The sequence below is a fragment of the Panthera pardus genome, unplaced genomic scaffold, assembly GCF_024362965.1.
Source record: "Panthera pardus isolate Hobbes unplaced genomic scaffold, ASM2436296v1 HiC_scaffold_6, whole genome shotgun sequence".
In the NCBI taxonomy this organism is placed as follows: domain Eukaryota; kingdom Metazoa; phylum Chordata; class Mammalia; order Carnivora; family Felidae; genus Panthera; species Panthera pardus.
Genome location: NW_026526991.1, coordinates 4,353,280 through 4,371,348, shown reverse-complemented (window position 1 = coordinate 4,371,348; position 18,069 = coordinate 4,353,280). Strand labels below are relative to the sequence as shown.

Sequence of the window (18,069 nt, the reverse complement as noted above, 5' to 3'; positions counted from 1 at the left end):
TCGCCTCGCACGGCCCCGAGCGGACGGCGGCCGGAAGAAGGCGCCCGAGACTCCTGCGCACGCGCGGACAGCGCCGGGGCGGGGCCCGACCGGGCGGAGCCAGCGGCGCTGCCGAGCGAGGCCGCGAGAAGAGAGCGGCGCGTGAGCTCCGGTTGTGGGCGGGACAGGGGGGCGGGGCCTGGGGGCGGGGCCTGGCCGTCACGCTCAGCCCCGCCCCCCTCGGCCGCCGTCTATCTCCCGGAGGCGGCAACCGCTCCTGCTCGGTCCTTCCCGGTTGGCCGGGCCGGCGGCGCCTCGCTTCTGTGGTGACCATGGGGGACCCCAGCAAGCAAGACATCCTGACCATCTTCAAGCGCCTCCGCTCGGTGCCCACCAATAAGGTAACGGCTGCCGGGCGTGTTGAGGCTTGCTGGCCATCGGCGCCGAACCCCGCGGGCGGCCCCTGCTGCGGCAGTGGCCGCGGCCGCGGGAGGAGGGGCCGGCCCGGCCTGTGACACGTCGCACTTGCGGCGGCGCCTGGGCCTCGCTTGAGTCCGGGCCGCGCGCCGCCCCCAGCCTCAGCAAGGGAGGGGGGGAGGGGGCGCACACCGGGGCCCCGGGCGGGGCGGGCACTTGGGGGTCCCGGGGGCCGGGGGAGGGGCACAGACCTTGTGGTTCCTGACACCGAGCGGGGGAGCACACACGGGGGGCAGGGTGGCGGAGTGGACCCCGTGAGTTCTGGAGAGAGCTGCGGGCGAGCTCGGGGCCCCGAGAGAGGGCTGGGGGGCATACACCGGGGCTCCCGTGAGCGGGGCGGACACCGCAGGCCACCTGTGACCCAGCTGGGACGCATGCACCGGCTCGGAAACTCCAGCTGGCAGCGCTGGGCGCGTGGGGAAGCTCTTGCGACCCCGCACCCCCCACCCCCAGCCCCGCACACTGGAGCTGACCTCTGAAGTTCCTGGGGTGCCTGTTGGAGCCAGCTTGGTTGCCCGTGGTTTTTGATGGCAGCCTCAGTTTCCCTGTCTGCTAAAGCCGCTAAGTGGTGTGTGTTCAATGGCCTCTTATCTCTTGCTAAGAAGGCCCACCATACACCCCCTTCTCTTTCTTCCGTTTCTTCCGTTTCTCCAATCCTTGGAGAGTTTGGAGATTGGGGTTTTCCTTTTTTTTTTTTTTTTTTTTTTTGGTCTCAGAGGTGGTTTTCTCCTCTGACTTTTACAACTTTTCGCAACCGGCTGGAGATGTTGTGATGACACATCGCGCTCACGTGACACCCTCCCCTGAGGCTCACAGGTCAGAGTGGAACCTGGAGAGTGCAAAGGGCTGTCAGGGCGTCAGCGTGGACTCTCCCCTCCCGTCCGGTGGCAGCAGTTTGTCGGGCTCCCCACTGTCCCCTCCAAAGTGAACAGCTGTTAACGATCATGGTCGTGAGCTGGGGCGTCCCAGCATGGAAAGATCCCGAGTTTCGCAAAATTAAGACGTCTTTGCCCTAAGCCTTGGAAGGGAGCCTGTATTTTTACAGACTAAGAAGATGAGAAAGGAAACGGCTTATTGGAGGGGGATGTCTGATGAATGTAGGGAAGTCGGAGGAGGAGAAAGGCTCCGGGAATTCTCGAGTGCCCGTTTCTTGGCCGTTTTCTTGATTTTCAAATTTAGATTCATCTGTTATTACAAAGAGTGGTTTCCCTAGAGCTAGACAAGGTTAGGGTCTGCGCCTGGCAGTGTAGAAATTACACTTTTTGTCTGCTCTATCTCCGAAACAGTGTGTCTTCTCTTTGAATTCATCGAAGGGAAGGTGCCTTCTTTTACGGAAGAGCTCATCGTCTTTAGGACCCTTTGAGGGATATGTGTGGGCTTATTGGTAACTATGTCACCTTGGGCAGGTTCCTTGGCCACGTTGTACGTCATTTTCCTCAGCGGAAAATGGAGACACGCGCAGGCTCTAACCCAGAGGGTTATTGCAAAGGATTAAATGAGAAAACCCAAGAAAAGCAGTTGGAACAGGACCTCCATGTGCCGGTCCCCACTGGTGTCAGCTAGTTTATTGTTACTGTTTTTGTCACAAACCCACGCACCTGTGGAAAACGTTATGTCCCGTAACAGGATTAATAAAAGCGTGGAGCAAAAATATTTTCTGGTAATGTTCCGCAGCATTGTGCTACCTTTCTTGATGAAGAATTTTTCACTTGATCCTTAGGAAGAAACCATTAGGTAAGCAAAGATGAAAACTCGTTTTAGTGATGGGGAAGAGTTGGGGAACAGTCAGCATTTAAAAAAAATTTTTTTTTTTAATGTTTATTTTTGAGAGAGAGAGACACAGAGTCTGAGCGCGGGAGGGGCAGAGAGAGAGGGAGACACAGAATCTGAAACAGGCTCCGGGCTCTGAGCTGTCAGCGCAGAGCCCGATGCAGGGCTCGAACCCATGAACCCTGAACTCATGAGCTGAGCCTACTTACTTAACCTACTCAGCTATGAGCTTAACCTACTAAGTCGCCCAGGTGCCCCTATAAACCTGCTTCTTTTATTTTAAATTTTTTTTAAATGTTTTTATTTATTTTTGAGACAGAGAGAGACAGAGCATGAGCAGGGGAGGGTCAGACAGAGAGGGAGACACAGAATCTGAAACAGGCTCCAGGCTCTGAGCTGTCAGTACAGAGCCCGACGCGGGGCTCGAACCCACGAATCGCGAGATCGTGACCTGAGCCCAAGTCAGACGCTTCACCGACTGAGCCACCCAGGCGCCCTAACGGTAAGCATTTTTAAGAAGGGGCTGTAACGGAGAGAGCTGTAAGATATACAGACGGAAGAGGTACTTCAAAAGAAACCACGTGGTTTACTTTAAGAATACGTTATCCGATGTCTCCTGCTCGTGTGTGACGAATATTTACCGTGGATCAAGGTTTTAACTCAGAAGGGTCTGTTTTCTGGTTTGAGAAGTCCTTCCTGGTCTCTCTGTGTTTTACTGCTCGAGTTTTACTGCTCGATTGCTTGAGTTGTTCTGCCCACAAGTGTCCGCTGGGCAGCTGCGGTCCACAGAGCGGTGGGGCACACTGAGGGATCCAGAGACAGGCTCCTGCCCTCAGGAAGCTTCCAGTCTGGCAGGTGGAAGACAGATAAAGGACAGCCTGGCCTGTGAGAGGGCAGTGTGGTGAGGGGTGAAGAGTGAGCCCTGGGGCAGACCGCTGGGGGTGTAGAGTCCCCAAGATCCCGCTTCTCAGCTGTGATACTTCGTAATTCCTTAGTTTTCTCTAAAATGGGGGTGAAAACCCACACCAAGTGCTTTGCGGAGAAAACGAAATGTGCAAAATGAAAATGCAGGGCCCTTGTTTAAAAAGGGTTGGAAATTTCAGGGCCCCTGGGTGGCTCAGTCGGTTGAGCGTCCGGCTCGATTTTGGCTCAGGTCATGATGCCAGGGTTGTGGGATCGAGCCCCTGTGTCGGGGTCTGTGCTGAGCGTGGAGCCTGCTTAAGATTCTCCCTTTCTTTCTTCCTCCGCCCTCTTGCCTGCTCGTGCGCGCGCGCTCTCTCTCTAAAATAAAAACAAAAAAATTAAAAGTGTTGAGAATTTCAAGATGGGACAGCAGAGCATTAAGCAGCCGTGGGGCCCTGGGCAGCCGTATAGGTCACACGTGTGCCCAGAAGCTGGCCTCGATGGGGATGATAATAATGCCTTCTTGTAGGGTTGTTATGATGGTCCAGTTGGCCAGTAGCAATGCCTGATGTGGAATAAACACAGCGTTAGCTGTTACTTCTCTAGAAGTTAGTCTCGTCAGTAGGCAAAGCCAACTGTTAGAGGTAGTTGCTTTCCATCACCATGAGAAGTGATATTCTGCTTAGAAAACCGGATCTCAGGGGCACCTGGGTGGCTCAGTCGGTTAAGCGTCCGACTTCGGCTCAGGTCACGATCTCGTGGTCCGTGAGTTCGAGCCCCGCGTCAGGCTCTGGGCTGATGGCTCAGAGCCTGGAGCCTGTTTCCGATTCTGTGTCTCCCTCTCTCTCTGCCCCTCCCCCGTTCATGCTCTGTCTCTCTCTGTCTCAAAAATAAAGAAACGTTAAAAAAAAAAAAAAAAATTAGAAAACCGGATCTCAGGGCGCCTGGGTGGCTCAGTCGGTTGAGCGTCCAACTCTTGATTTCCACTCAGCTCATGATCTCACAGTTGGGGTTCGTGAGATCGAGCCCCGAGTTGGGCTCTGTGCTGACAGCGAGGGACCTGCTTGAGATTCTCTCTCCCTCTCTCTCAGCCCTTCCCCCACTCGTTCTTTCTTTCTCTCTCTCTCCCGAAATAAATAAGTAAACTAAAAAAAAAAAAGGAAAAAAGAAAGGAAAAGAAAAAGAAAACCATATCTCAATTTTGCTGTGGGACCGCATATCACAGCCAAGTGCAATCCCGCTCTCAAAGCCGCCTCCCGCTCCAGCACGTGTGAGAGCCAGACTTGCATCGCTAACTGCCTGCTGGTCTCACACCCCGCAGTACCTGATCTCAACCGCCCCTACAGACTGTCCAACAACCTGTGTTTGCATTCAGTAGGTGCCTACTTGGTGCCAGGGTCCGTGCTCAGCTCAGGTGCACAAGATAGGACGCCTGCCCTCACGGAGCTATGTTCTGGCAATTTCTCATCTTAGCTGCTGGTCACGAGGGTGCTGAGACCAGCCTGTTACAAGCCAGTCTGCGCTCTCCCCAGCCACGCGACAAGCCCACGTCGGGAAGATTCTCAGTCTTGCCCGTTCTGGGCCGTGCACCGTCTCCCTTGTCACCTCCCTCGAGGGGCCGTCTCCTCCGCAGGCTGTTGCTGCTTATTGTGCCTTAAGATTCTGTTCTTGAGAGTCCAGTTGCCTCTTGGGTGCTGTCTAGAAACTTTTTCTCTCCTGTCCTTGCTTACTAAGATTCCGCCTATAACTAACTGTCTTGCCTGCTGACTGTGGGTGCATGTGCGGGCTCCATGCGGCAGACTCTTCCTGAACCCCCTTCGGATGTCTGCTTCCCGTGTTTCCGGTCCTTACTTGGTAGTAAGTGCACAACTATTGGTTGAGTCAGTGGGGGACTACGGGTGGCCTCTTGCAGAGGGACAGCGCCGTTGGCAGAATTGGTCACACTGTTTGGGGTCCCACGGAAGGGGGTTCCTTACTTGACTGGCTGTTACCACGGGGCATCTTAATTTCCGTGTCCTACCCTCCCACTGCGCACTGAGCTCCAGAGAAGCCAGCAGGTGGCCTGGGGGGGGGACAGGGACCCAGCAGGTGTTTGTGGAATCCGTTCCCAAATACCTTAGCGCCTACCATGGTGTCTGACGTACAGCAGGTAGTCAGTAAACACTGGAGCGGACCGGCACCTTCCACGTCAGTTGTCACTCTAACCCCGTACTTCGTGTGAGCCTGTCGTGCTGAGGGCCTTTGGAAAATCCGCTCGTGTTTTCACTCTCGCGTTGCCCTCAGAAGGCCAGAAGCCAGATCTTTCTTGATGACTGTAGTTGGGACAAACTTCCCACAGGCGTCTCTGTCTATCAAGTGTATTTAAAATCTGGGACTCTTATTCTGGAAGAAAAAAAAAAAAAATGTTCTCTTATTAGTGGAGTGTTTGCCATTCTGTTGTTCTTTTTTTAATTTTTTAAAAATGTTTTTATTTTTATTTTTGAGACAGAGAGAGACAGCATGAGCAGGGGAGGGGCAGAGAGAAAGGGAGACACAGAATCCGAAGCAGGCTCCAGGCTCTGAGCCGTCAGCACAGGGCCGGACGCGGGGCTCGAACTTATGAGCTGTGAGATCACGACCTGAGCCGAAGTTGGACGCTCAACCGACTGAACCACCCAGGCGCCCCGTGCCCTTCTGTTGTTCTGACTTTAATTAATTGTAAATATTAAATTTCGTGACAAACTCTGGATATTTTAAAGTCGTTTTTATGCTCCTGTTGCCAGACGCTCTCAGACGAAGACTGTTTGACCTCAGCCAATGTTGAGGGAGGAGGGCCCTGGCTCTCTCATGAGGGTGCCGTCAGGCCGTCTGCTGGGGCTGCCGTCTCTCCAGGCTGGGGTTCCCCACTCTCAAGCTCGGTCCTGAGGTGCTCCGCCGGCCCCCGCTCCTCACCGGCTCGTTGCGCTCGGGGCGTCCGTCCCTCACCACTTTGAGCCTCTCCCCTGGGCCGCTCGAGTGTCCCCCAGACCTGCCAGCTAGCCTCCCCCAGAGCCTCTCCCCAGTGCTCCAGGGGAGAGAGGTGGCAAGAGACAGAAAGGAAGCCACGGCGTCTTTTATTATCTAATCTCGGAAACTTCTGCCTTCTTACTGGTCACAGGTCACCCCGCGCAAGTGAGGGTGGCTCCCGTCCCCTCCGCCTCAGCTGGCTGGGGGCCAGTGGAGAGCCACTGGCTGGAAGGCCACGAGGCCACAAGGCCTTGAGTGTTCCCAGCAGGGGGACGTCCCTGGTTAGTGTTCATTCGCGTGACTGGTAGGGAGCCCTGCTGATGCCTGATTAATACATAATTATCTGTAATGTAATAATAAAGAAATTGAAAGTTCAGGGTTTTTTAAAAAAAATTTTTTAGTTGACTTATTTATTTTGAGAGAGACAGTGATAGGGTGAGTCAGGGAGTGGCAGAGAGAGGGGGAGAGAGAGAATCCCAAGCAGGTTCCTCGCAGAGCCTGACGCAAGGCTCGAACTCACGAAACTGTGAGATCGCGACCTGAGCCAAAACCAAGAGTGGACGCTTCACCAACTGAGCCTCCCAGGCGCCCCAAATGTTGAGGTTTTTAAAAAACAAAACAAAACAGGTGAGATATTTTGTACTAACCCGTTTCAGATTGTGAACGTTAAGCAGCTTTCAAGCTCGATCATGTATCGGAGCCTGTAAGATGGCTCATTTAGCTGATGGGGATGAATTAATAACTGAGTTTTGAAATTGTCTTCCAGGTGTGTTTTGACTGTGGGGCCAAGAACCCCAGCTGGGCGAGTATAACCTACGGGGTGTTCCTTTGCATCGACTGCTCAGGGTCACACAGGTCACTCGGGGTCCACTTGAGCTTTATCAGGTGAGTGAGTCTGTTTTCGTCATGGGCGGGAGGGGTTCTTTTCGCCTTTTCTGCTTTACGTCTGCTTTGCCGTCAGGTAGAACGAGAGGCCGGCGAGGAGTCGCGGGGATCGAAATCTTTACAGTTAGGTAACCTGGAAGATGGCTTATTTCCGTTCGGCGACTGTTCCGTAGAGCTCTGTGTCAGAGATCTGAGGCCGTGGTGCTGCAGACGGAGTCAGGAGGGAGGGTCTGAGACCCTCTTCCCTTCCCTTTATCACCTTCTAATAACCAGCAGCGCAGCGAGAGCAGGGGGTTGGGGTGCTGGGGGCCTGCCGTCGGGAGGAGAGCTGATACAAAGGGCGAGAAGCAGGGCGCCTGGGTGGCTCAGTCGGTTGAGCGTCCGACTTCGGCTCAGGTCATGATCTCCTGGTTGTGAGTTCGAGCCCCGCGTCGAGCTCTGTGCTGACAGCTCGGAGCCTGGAGCCTGCTTCCCGTTCTGTGTCTCCCTCTCTCTGTGCCCCTCCCCACTCATGCTCTGTCTCTCTCTCTCTCTCTCAGAAATAAAGATTGAAAAAGGCGAGAAGGCTCGTTATAGCACAGGCCTACAGCTCTGGCTCCCAGGGCCGCTGACCTCACGAAGCCTGAGTGAATGATTGTGTTGGGAATTTGAGTGGCAATTTCAAGTGCTTGTAAAAAGAAAGTCTTTTTTTTTTTTTTTTTAATCTGCAGACGTGGGCTGCCATTGGCTCGCTCTGGGGAGTACATATCTTCTACTCTGGACAGTCTGGTTGCAGCCTAGATGGGGCTTTTGCGTGTGGCCCCCTTGGACACAGCCCCACAGTCCGGTGGGAGGCTGAAGTGCCCTTGTGTGAAATAAAATAATCTGAAATAATAAAAGGATCCCCAGGCAGGCTCAGCACTTGGAACTGAGCGAGGCTTGCTCGTCAGCAACCCCCCTCCATTCCTTATGACTTAAGGAATATCGATATAATACTATTACTATGAAGAACATTGGTTCCTATAAGATAAATCGATTATTATTTGCAATGAGACATTTTCTATGATGGCACAAAAACTACATAGTAAAAATAATATAATTTTCTTTTAAAAATATATTCACTTAAAAAAAAAAAAACATTCTGATGTACTTTCGTGAGTTCTTTTTTCCGGAAATCAGTTTGTAGAGGCTGATGGGCTAAATATTTATAGCCACATAACTCCGTAGGCAATTACTTAGAAAAGGGAGTTCTTTTGTGTTCTTCCTGGTTTCAGAGTATCTATCCATTTCTCGTCTCTTTGTCTTAGATGCTGCTCCCAGAATATTTTGAATACACTGTCCTGTTCTTGTCCTTTTCTTTAAATGTTGAGGGATTTACTTGCCCGGGCAGGTTTCTTTTTAGGGTACTTCCCTCCTCTCCACCTCCCCCCCACCCCCCCACCCCCCGGATTGGTTGTTACTGGTTACCATAAGGTGAGCTGCTCTGCCCAGAGCTCATGAAGTCTGGACTCCATTGGTCTTCCTTTCTGTCTTCACTGTGTTCTGTCCCTCTTCCTCTGTGCCAAGTCCCGCCCTCGTAATCCGGCCCTCCCTTTGCCTCTCCAGCAAAGCACACCTCCAGTATAAACCATTCCAGGCAATCAGGCGGTCTTCTGACGTGTTCCCTGGTGAGGGGAGGACTGACCCAGATCATAATGAGGCTAGACAGCAGGGTCTGTCTGGGCTGCTGTAGGTTTAATGACCAGACTTTTAAAAGTCAGATAAATAGAACTGTGAATCACAATGTTTATAAATGATTCAGAAACAACTGTCAAAAAGTCCTATACGACCGGAGGGCAGCAGTCTAGGATTTGGGCAAGAGGAAGTCAAGGAAGGTGAGAGTACTCAGCAGGGTTTTTGTTTTTACGAGGCGGAGGTTTGCTCATTAAAATTTTTTCTTGGTGGGAAGAAATTACAAACACTAGGTCATTGGGGAAAAAAAAAAAAACCCGAGCAGTCCCAAAGTTCATAAAGTAAGTGAAAAGTCCTTCCTCTAGAATCCCTTGCCCCTCTACACCCTCTTCCCCTGCCAGACGCACGCACCGCCCCACCCCCCCCAACAGTCCCACCTCCCAGTCACGAACAGATGAACACTTTGGCATGGGTGGAATGTTTATTTAAATGGAGGTTTGTGTTTTTTTTGTGTTTTTTTTTTTAAGTAGAATTTCAAGTCAACAATTTTACAAAGGAAAAAACCTATGAACTTCTGCCAACCAAAAAGGGAAAGGCGGGTTAGGCATCCACGGAAATGGCCAGCTGCCTTGGAGCTGACTGCAGAGGATGTAACTGTGTTGGCCCCTGCCCACCACCTCCCGGGGCTTGAACTCCGGGCCTCAGCTCCTGGGGCATCTGCGCCTCCCTGTGCTCCTCTCCCTCCAGCTCTGTTTCCTCTCAGGTTCACTGTTAAGTATTTCATGAGCTTGTGAAAGGTGAATGGAATCCAGTAGGAGGGTAGGGACAGGCTTCAGTACAGCATGAATAAGAAGATAGACTGGGTGGCCTGGGTGGCCCCTACACAATCTCAACCCGTGAGACTGTGACCTGAGTGGAAGTAGGATGCTTAACTGGCTCTCACGGGTTGTGGGTTCGAGCCCCACGGAGTCTGTGTCTCCCTCTCTCTCTGCCCGTCCGCCGCTCACACTGTATTTCTCTCTCCTTCAAAAGTAAATAAACACTAAAAAAGTAAAATTAAAAAAAAAAGAAACAAAAAGATAGACTGTAAAGTGCCCCATAGGACATGAAAACAGCACTGCATCTACTTCCGGGTGGGAAGTCAGTCCAGGTTGACCACGAGGTGGTAACATTTGCAACGAATTTCGAAGTTTTGGTGAGATTTTGATCATGGAAACAAGGCAGGGGAAAGGAGGTCGGCAGTCAGGCTTTGAGAAAAGGTAGGGGGCGCCTGGGTGGCTCAGTTGGTTGAGCTACTGACTCTTGATATTGGCTCAGGTCATGATCTCAGGGCTGTGAGATCGAACCCAGCATCCCTGCTTGGATTCTCTCCCCGCCCCCGGCCCCCCCCCCCCCCCGCCCCTCCCTGGCTTACGCATGCGCGCATGCTCTCTCTCCCTCTAAATAAATAAATAAATAAATAATAAATAAATAAATAAATAAATAAATAAATATTTTTAAAAAGTATAGAGGCTGGAAAAAGTGAACTGTTTAGTAACTACTTTTTTTTTTTTTAAACATTTATTCATTTTTTTTTTTTTTTTTTAAATTTTTTTTCAACGTTTATTTATTTGTGGGACAGAGAGAGACAGAGCATGAACGGGGGAGGGACAGAGAGAGAGGGAGACACAGAATCGGAAAACGGCTCCAGGTTCTGAGCCATCAGCCCAGAGCCTGACGCGGGGCTCGAACTCACGGACCGTGAGATCGTGACCTGGCTGAAGTCGGACGCTTAACCGACTGCGCCACCCAGGCGCCCCAACATTTATTCATTTTTGAGACAGAGAGAGACAGAGCATGAACGGGGGAAGGTCAGAGAGAGAGGGAGACAACAGAATCTGAAACAGGCTCCAGGCTCTGAGCTGTCAGCACAGAGCCTGACGCGGGGCTCGAACTCACGGACCGCGAGATCATGACCTGAGCTGAAGTCAGACGCCCAACCGACTGAGCCACCAGGCGCCCCAAGTAACCACCTTTTTAAAAAAATTTATTTATTGTGAGAGAGAGAGAGCGCAGGAGGACTAGAGAGAGGGAGAGAGAGAATCCCAAGCAGGTTCCTTGTTGTCAACACAGAGCCCGATGCAGGGCTTGAACTCACGAGCCTGGAGATCATGACCTGAGCTGAAACCAAGAGTCGCATGTTTAACTGACTGAGCCACCCGGGGGGCCCCTAGTAGCTAATTTGTCTAGGCAGAGGAAAATGAAGAGACATAGGATTTCAAGGGGAAGATTTGGGGGACATTGTGGAGGATCTTGACTGCCAGGCCAAGGGCCTGTACTTAACTGCTGAGGCCTTGAGGGGCGAACGCAGGAAGGCCGACCTGGGCCCCGGGCGCAGAAGGTGCCCACAGACATTGGCCAGGCGGTGATGGGCAGGCGTGAGGAGAGAGGGCACTGTGCCTGGCTGCTGGGGGCTGAAGCCCAGCACCACCCCCGACTGTTTCTGGGTGTGCTGCTTCCCTCTCGGTGTCTCTGTTTCCTTCCCTTGAACGTGGGGATGAGAAGCTGGGGAGTCACCGTAGAGGCTTTGGGAGAAGAAAGCGGATGAACCCACATAAAGCCTGGCACATGGTGAGTCCCCAGCGGATGCCGCCAGCGATCAGGTCTGAGTCATGTGTGTGCCCGCCCAGCGGATGCCGGAGGAGAAACGTTTGTGATGTTCGTGTAGGAAGGCAACGCCTTGCGTGGCCTTCAGTCAAGCAGCCAAGCCGGTTAGAAACAGGCGGCTCCTGAAGCTGTTCCCGGGCTTGTCTGTGAGCCAAAGTCTAGATTAACGGTGCTGGATGGATGAAATTCCATTGAAAATTTTTGATTACATGATAACTTTGTCATGTTTATTTGGTGAGATTCCTTCTGATTTCTAAAATCTATTTAAATGTGCTGCTTACTGACTCTGGCAGCCACTAGGGAAGCTAATTCATGCAGTTTTGGGGAGGTTATACTGGACTCATGTAAGGATTATAGAGGTTGTGGGAAACCTCTTTTCTCATTGACTTGGCTGTTAACAGGAGCCACTTTGTTAAAGTGTCACTGATTCTTCCATTTTTCTTACTGCCTCTGCTTTACTTTTTTCTTAGCACTGTCACAGACTGTCAATTACCTTTCGTGTCTCTCAATCTATATTGGAGGGAAGAAATCACCTACAGTGAAGTCAGCTCCTCGTGTAGGAATGGGCACTCGTGAGCAATTAAGTTTCCTCTAAAGGTTGACTAGTTTCAGGCTCCACAATCCAGTTCAGGAACGATTCGTTTTAATCTTTTTTTCTAAGGAATATATAGAGTAATATTTGGAGAAAGAGAGAGAGAGAGCGAGCGAGCGAGCACGAGCCAGAGAGGGGCCGAGAAAGAGGGAGACAGAGGATCTGAAATAGGCTCCACACTGTCAGCACAGAGCCCAGTTGGGACTCAAACTCACGAACCGAACCGTGAGATCACGACCTGAGCTGAAGTTGGACCCTTAAATGGCGGAACCGCCCCGTTTTTTGTTTTTGTTTTTTTTTTTAAGATAGTTTAAGACCAAAAGTCGAGGCTGATTAGCAAATCCAAGTACTTGCAGCCTCAGTTTTAGGACCTAATTAAGTCAGCCCAAATTCAGGTACCTGTTATGTGCCTGTTGTAGGAGTGTGGCAGAAAAACGTGGGACATTCCTGTCCTCTGGAGCTCGCTGCTTCTGACCTGACACAGCGTGACAGGGTTAACATGACCATGGTGATGGCGATGGTGAGAATTTTAGCCGTGTGGGATTTACCGCGAGCCAGGCACTTTCCAGATATTAGCTTGTTTGGTTTCTACAAGAGTGAGACAGATGATACTATAATTATCACTGCTTTGCACATGAGGAAAGCGGGCACAGAGAAGCTAAGTAACTTCTCCGAGGTCATCCAGCTAGCCATGGCAGAGTTGAGCTTTGTTCTGTCTCAGTCTGTCTCCAGAAGCTGTGCTGTTAACTGCCATGCTCTGACAGCGTGGGATGGGGGTGGTCCCTGACTCCGTCTGATGCAGAGTCGTGAACATGTGGCTAAGATCCATCAGAAAAAGGATTTCAGAACAAGGTATATCATGCAGTCACATTGCCTGGTCATCAAATTCTGAAAGATTTTATTTTTGTCTTTGGGAAACCTGCTGCTTATAAAGGGTAGATTAAATTTTGCTTTGTATGTATTGACACGAAGTGGATTTGTTACAGGTGCAAGTAATGATATGTATCAGTGTTATTATTTTAGGGTAGCTATTGGCTTCAAAATAACATTCTAACGTTTACAAAGGCTAATAAGCGATACAAACAGGCATAGAAATTGGCAAACGGGAGGGCAGTATAAAAGGAAAAGAGGCGTCTTTTCTTTTTACCTTCCTATTTTGTAAAGGTACTCTACCTACACCCATTCAGAAACGTCCACATTCCTTTACAGTTAGTGGGGGACAAGCTGTCGCATATGGGACAGCCTTGCTTTTTGCTCTTACCTATGGATTTAACGCAAAGGCTTCTAACATTGTTGGAATATCACACCTTGCTTTACAGTGATCGCTCGGCGAATTGTTATTGTTGGGAAATACGGTTATTGCCTTTACCTTGCCTGGATTTGGTCTCAGGTTGCAGAGAAGTAAAGCACGAGGTGTGGTAGGGGAGAAGGCCCTTCCAGCTTTCGCGTCAGGAGCACTAAATCCTGAGTTTTCTCCCTTCCCTGATGGCGGTGGTGTCGGTTAGGTCCCTTCTGCTTGCTGATGAGACTGTGAGCGTCCCCGAGGCTCCCGTTAGAGGTCGGACTGGACAAATGCGTAGCTGATCTGAAAAATCAGAAGAGCACATCTGTTTTGAGCAGAGAGACGTTACCGATTTTTAGATCATAAGCCACTGAGAATGGGAGGCGAGGAGTCACAGTTGTTCCAACGGCCCGGGAAGCTCGTCTTGTCCCTGAGCCCCAGATGAGGCGCTGTCTGGTGCAGCGGAAGCGCTCCTGGCCTGGGGCGGCCCACCTGTGGTCACGCGTGGCGGGGAGCGTGTGGCTGGGCCATCGGAAACATGGCTGCCAGGAAGGATGAGAGGGGCCGGGAGCTGTTTGCATCACTATCACAGGCTCTGCAGGCCCAGCACATCCCCTGTCACTGTTAACACAGACCTAGAAGGCTTCAGGATGCTGAAAATCAAGGGAACTCTTGCTTCCCAAAACTTTGGTGGCTCCGTTCTGGGGGAAGAACGTGTTAACATTTGAGAACATTCTCCCCATTTAGATCTACTGAGCTGGACTCGAACTGGTCTTGGTTTCAGCTGCGATGCATGCAAGTTGGAGGAAATGCTCACGCAGTAAGTTCATCGCAGACCTGCTGTCTCCCTTCTCGCTATAAGCCGGGAGGGAGGTTGGGTATTTGCATGTATGAGTTTGGGAGGCCCTATTGAGTAGCCAGGACGAGACGGGCCTGGGAGCGGATGGCCCTGGTAACTTGTTTATCCCCAAATCTTTTAAATGCCTCGTAAACACAAAGCTCTGGGCTGGGTGCTGAGATACAGTACCGAACAAGACAAAGGAGATGCCCTTTCTTAGTAACTTCTGCGTAAAACATAACTTCTTAAGTGTCCAATTAACTTACAGTTTTAAAAGAGCGGATCTCTTTACCCTCCCTTACAAACCTAAATAAGGAGCCTCAAATATGTTAAACTTCATTTACAAACCCAGTATATCTGATGAATCCAGTTGGGTCAATACAAGGATTGCTCATACAGGTTTCTAGAATGCCTGCTTTCATTGAGATATGAATTCCGACCCTTATGAGGTGGTTGGAAACAGTTTCCTCTAACTGTTGAAACATTTATCTTATCTCGTGCTTATGCTGTGGTTTCTGTTCACGAAGAAACAGCACTAGACAAGGTGATGGTTGGCGTGGCCCCTGTTAACCAATTTGTCAGAAATTCCAAGTTAGAGGAATTCAAACTGAAATGAATTTCTCATGAGCTAAAAGTAGTCCAGAGTGGAAAGCGTCCCCCCAAATAACAGAATAATTCAGAATGACCAAAGTGGGTTGATGGAGAAATGAAGGGCCACAGCTTTGTCATTTTGTACCGAGTCTCATGCCCGGTTACACAAAAATACCAATGTTGAATGCGTGGAAAGCATTCCCTTTTACAAGGAGGAGTTGACTTTAAATTAGGTAGTACGAACTCTTTTTGTAAATTATGTGGTTTAATTACTTTTGTTTCCACTAGTATTATCCAAAAACTCCTTCATAACATGAAGTAATGTTTTCAGTCACAGGTGACATTTAATGCCACATTGCTATTAATTCACGCATTTTCCTCTGTAGTCTTCCTTTTTCCATCAACACGGCTGTGCCACCAATGACACCAATGCCAAGTACAACAGTCGCGCTGCTCAGCTCTATCGGGAGAGAATCAAGTCGCTGGCCTCCCAGGCAACGCGGAAGCATGGCACTGACGTAAGTCACGGGTGGGTTGGATCTCCTCCGGCAGATGAACATTCGTTTCGGTACAAAAAGTGGTTTTGGGGGCTCCTGGGTGGCTCAGTCATTTGAGCGTCCGACTTCGGCTCAGGTCATGATCTGACAGTTCGTGGGTTCGGGTCTCGCGTCGGGCTCTGTGCTGACGGCTCGGAGCCTGGAGCCCGCTTCGGATTCTGAGTCTTCCTCTCTCTCTGCCCCTCCCCCGCTTGTACTCTGTCTCTGTCTGTCTCTCAAAAGTGAATAAAAATGTAAAAAAGAGAATTTAGGGGCACCTGGGTGGCTCAGTTGGTTAAGTGTCCGACTTCAGCTCTGGTCATGATCTCGCGGTTCATGGGTTCAAGCCCCATATTGGGCTCTGAGTTGACATCTCAGGGCCTGGAGCCTGCTTCAGATTCTGTGTGTGTGTGTGTCTCTCTCTCTCTCTCTCTCTCTGTGCCCCTCCCCCACTCGTACTCTGTCTCTCTGTCTCTCTCATAAATAAATAAAAGCAATAAAAAAAAAAAAAAAATTTTTTTAAAGTGGTGTTACCTATCCCAAACAGTAAAACCTTCTAGCTGGATTCTCTTGCAAGGAAACCATGTGTAGTTGATTCTTGAGGTTCATGGAAGTGATGCACTGAATTAGTAAATGCGGAAACATCACTCCTAGGCGAGATAGAGGGCTAGGTTCCTGTGAGTGTCTGGTCACAACATTCCCATCAGCTGATCAGTACATAACCTTATTTTACATGTGATACTATTTAAGGACACCTTATTGACTATATTATTAAACTTTTAAATTAAAAAAAATTAAGTTTATTTATTCTGAGAGAGAGAGGGAGTAGGAGGGGCAGAGAGAGAGATAGAGAGAGAAAAAATCCCAAGCAGGCTCCGCACTGTCAGCACAGAGCCCGATGCAGGGCTCGAACCCACGAACCTTGAGATCATGACCCGAGCCGAAATCAAGAGTAGGATGCTTAAGCAGGCCGAGCCAGCCAGGCTGAATATATTATTAATATGCAATTAAATATATAATAATTAATAGTATATTGATATATATATCTATATAATATATATATCTATAGATATATCTATATATATCTATATATAGATATAATATTTAACATATCATTAATATATAATTATTGACTCATTAACATTGAACTCACTGTCCACAGCACTGTAACTCATGCCCGGGGGTGGGGGGTGGGGCTTACCTCATTCTGTGTTTTCTCTATAAGGCACATCACAGCCTTCCTGTGCTTAGGAACACAAGGTAGGACTTCGGCACTGGGCTTGGGGGCCATTTTAACCAATGAAATCACCAACAAAGCACAACAATGTGAAAAATGTGTCGCTAAATCGACCACAAAAAAGGACACTTACTTACAGTTTGAGAGCTGAAACAAGGAGACAGAGCGTCACCTTGTTCAGCCTCAGCTGGGAACGTGCACCTTGGGGTGACCTGCCTTCTTTACTGATCCACACATGTCTATGAAGGACCGCAGAAATGTCTTAAGTCCTGACTTGGGGGTTACAGATAAATTGTGGCAGGTAGGTGAATTTGCAAATATGGAATCCACTAAAAATGAGGATTGGTGATACTCTAGAGCCTGCACTTGGATATTAAGCCCTCCGTCTTTCCTTTTCAGAAACGGCTTGTGAATCTGGTCCTTGACATCCTCAAGGCTTGGAAGCAAAAGCTACTGGGTTGATACATAACTAAAATGTGCTCAGGGGCCCCGTGTAGGCCTGTTAACTGATTGCATAATAACGGAAAGTACCAATCATTAGCAAACAGGTCTCTGGAAAGGGAGTGAGAGTATTAAAGAAAAACTTTTAAAGCCAGGTGAAGGACTCAGCACGCACTTTCTGTTTTTGCTCTAGCTGTGGCTTGATAGCTGTGTGGTTCCGCCTGTGTCCTCTCCACCAAAAGAGGAAGATTTCTTTGCCTCTCATGCTTCTCCTGAGGTATGTAGTCTGCTTTATATGATTTTAAAGTATGCTTACTCTTACAGTTATAAAGGGCATATATTGAAACGTTTCACTTAGGATCCAAGCTAAGCCACTGTGATAAACAACCCCGAAATAAGTCACTTCACACAAGATAGAAATGAATTTCCATCAGCAGTTCGGAAGTCGCCTGTCCAGGACTGACCGAGGGATTTATTTTGCTCTTCTCCACGTACTGGCTTCTATCTCACAGTCCAAAGTGTCTGCCCCAGCTCGTGACCTTTCGCAGCAATGGGAAGGGGGCAAGCATCTCGGGAAGCGTGTGCCCCCTCCTTTTACTAAAACAATCTGGAGGCAGTGCACATCACTTCCATTCGTATCCTAGTGGCCAGAGGTTAGTTACAGGCCCATGCCCAGGCTCCATGGTGGTCTGCCATGATTCAGGTCACAGCTATGGAACTGACCAAGAACGAAGACAGGTTTTTTCTTTTTAACCAAATTTTAAGAGGGGTTCGAACCTCATTGTCTGTGTTTAGTCGTGCCCGTAGAGCATACCGTATCTCAAGGCTGTTGTAACAATGAAGTCAGTACAGATGCAAGGAGTTAGGAGCTGGCACAGGGTGAACCGTCAGTAAATGCTATCGGAATAATGATCTTTGTCGTTGTGGTCCGACAGGAGCCAAGAACAATCCCCAGATCTCTCAGGTCAGGGGACGTGAGGCCTCCAAAGCCTAAAATATTTACGGCGCGGTCCCGTGAGGAAACGTAGGTGGACCCCTGGCTCAGAGCCTCAGATGTCTGTTCACTGCCCTGCCTCTTCCCAGCCCCACTGGGGAGGGAGCATTGTTTGCTTAACCCGTTCTGTAACCAACTTCCAAGTAAAAATGTGGAAAGGTGTATAAATTGCTAAGCCTTGATTTTTTTTGTTGTTGTTATCATGATGTGCACATACACGTTCATTGACGTAGTTAACAGTTACCAGAAACAATTCTCAAAAA

General features: G+C 49.7%; 1 protein-coding gene across 2 annotated transcripts in view; it reads left to right on the top strand.

Moving 5' to 3' along the window:
* The first annotated feature begins 193 nt into the window (after window positions 1–193).
* ARFGAP3 (ADP ribosylation factor GTPase activating protein 3) overlaps window positions 194–18,069 on the top strand; it is a 50,447-nt gene continuing 32,571 nt past the window's right edge. The window contains exons 1-5 of one of the 2 annotated variants that reach the window (XM_053895713.1): window positions 194–380; window positions 6,881–6,999; window positions 13,917–13,989; window positions 14,985–15,116; window positions 17,006–17,089. In XM_053895713.1, coding sequence (XP_053751688.1) covers window positions 312–380; window positions 6,881–6,999; window positions 13,917–13,989; window positions 14,985–15,116; window positions 17,006–17,089 — 477 coding nt within the window. In that variant the 5' untranslated portion in view covers window positions 194–311. The remainder of the gene's footprint in view (window positions 381–6,880; window positions 7,000–13,916; window positions 13,990–14,984; window positions 15,117–17,005; window positions 17,090–18,069) is intronic. The other variant, XM_019447101.2, reaches the window with a different exon arrangement.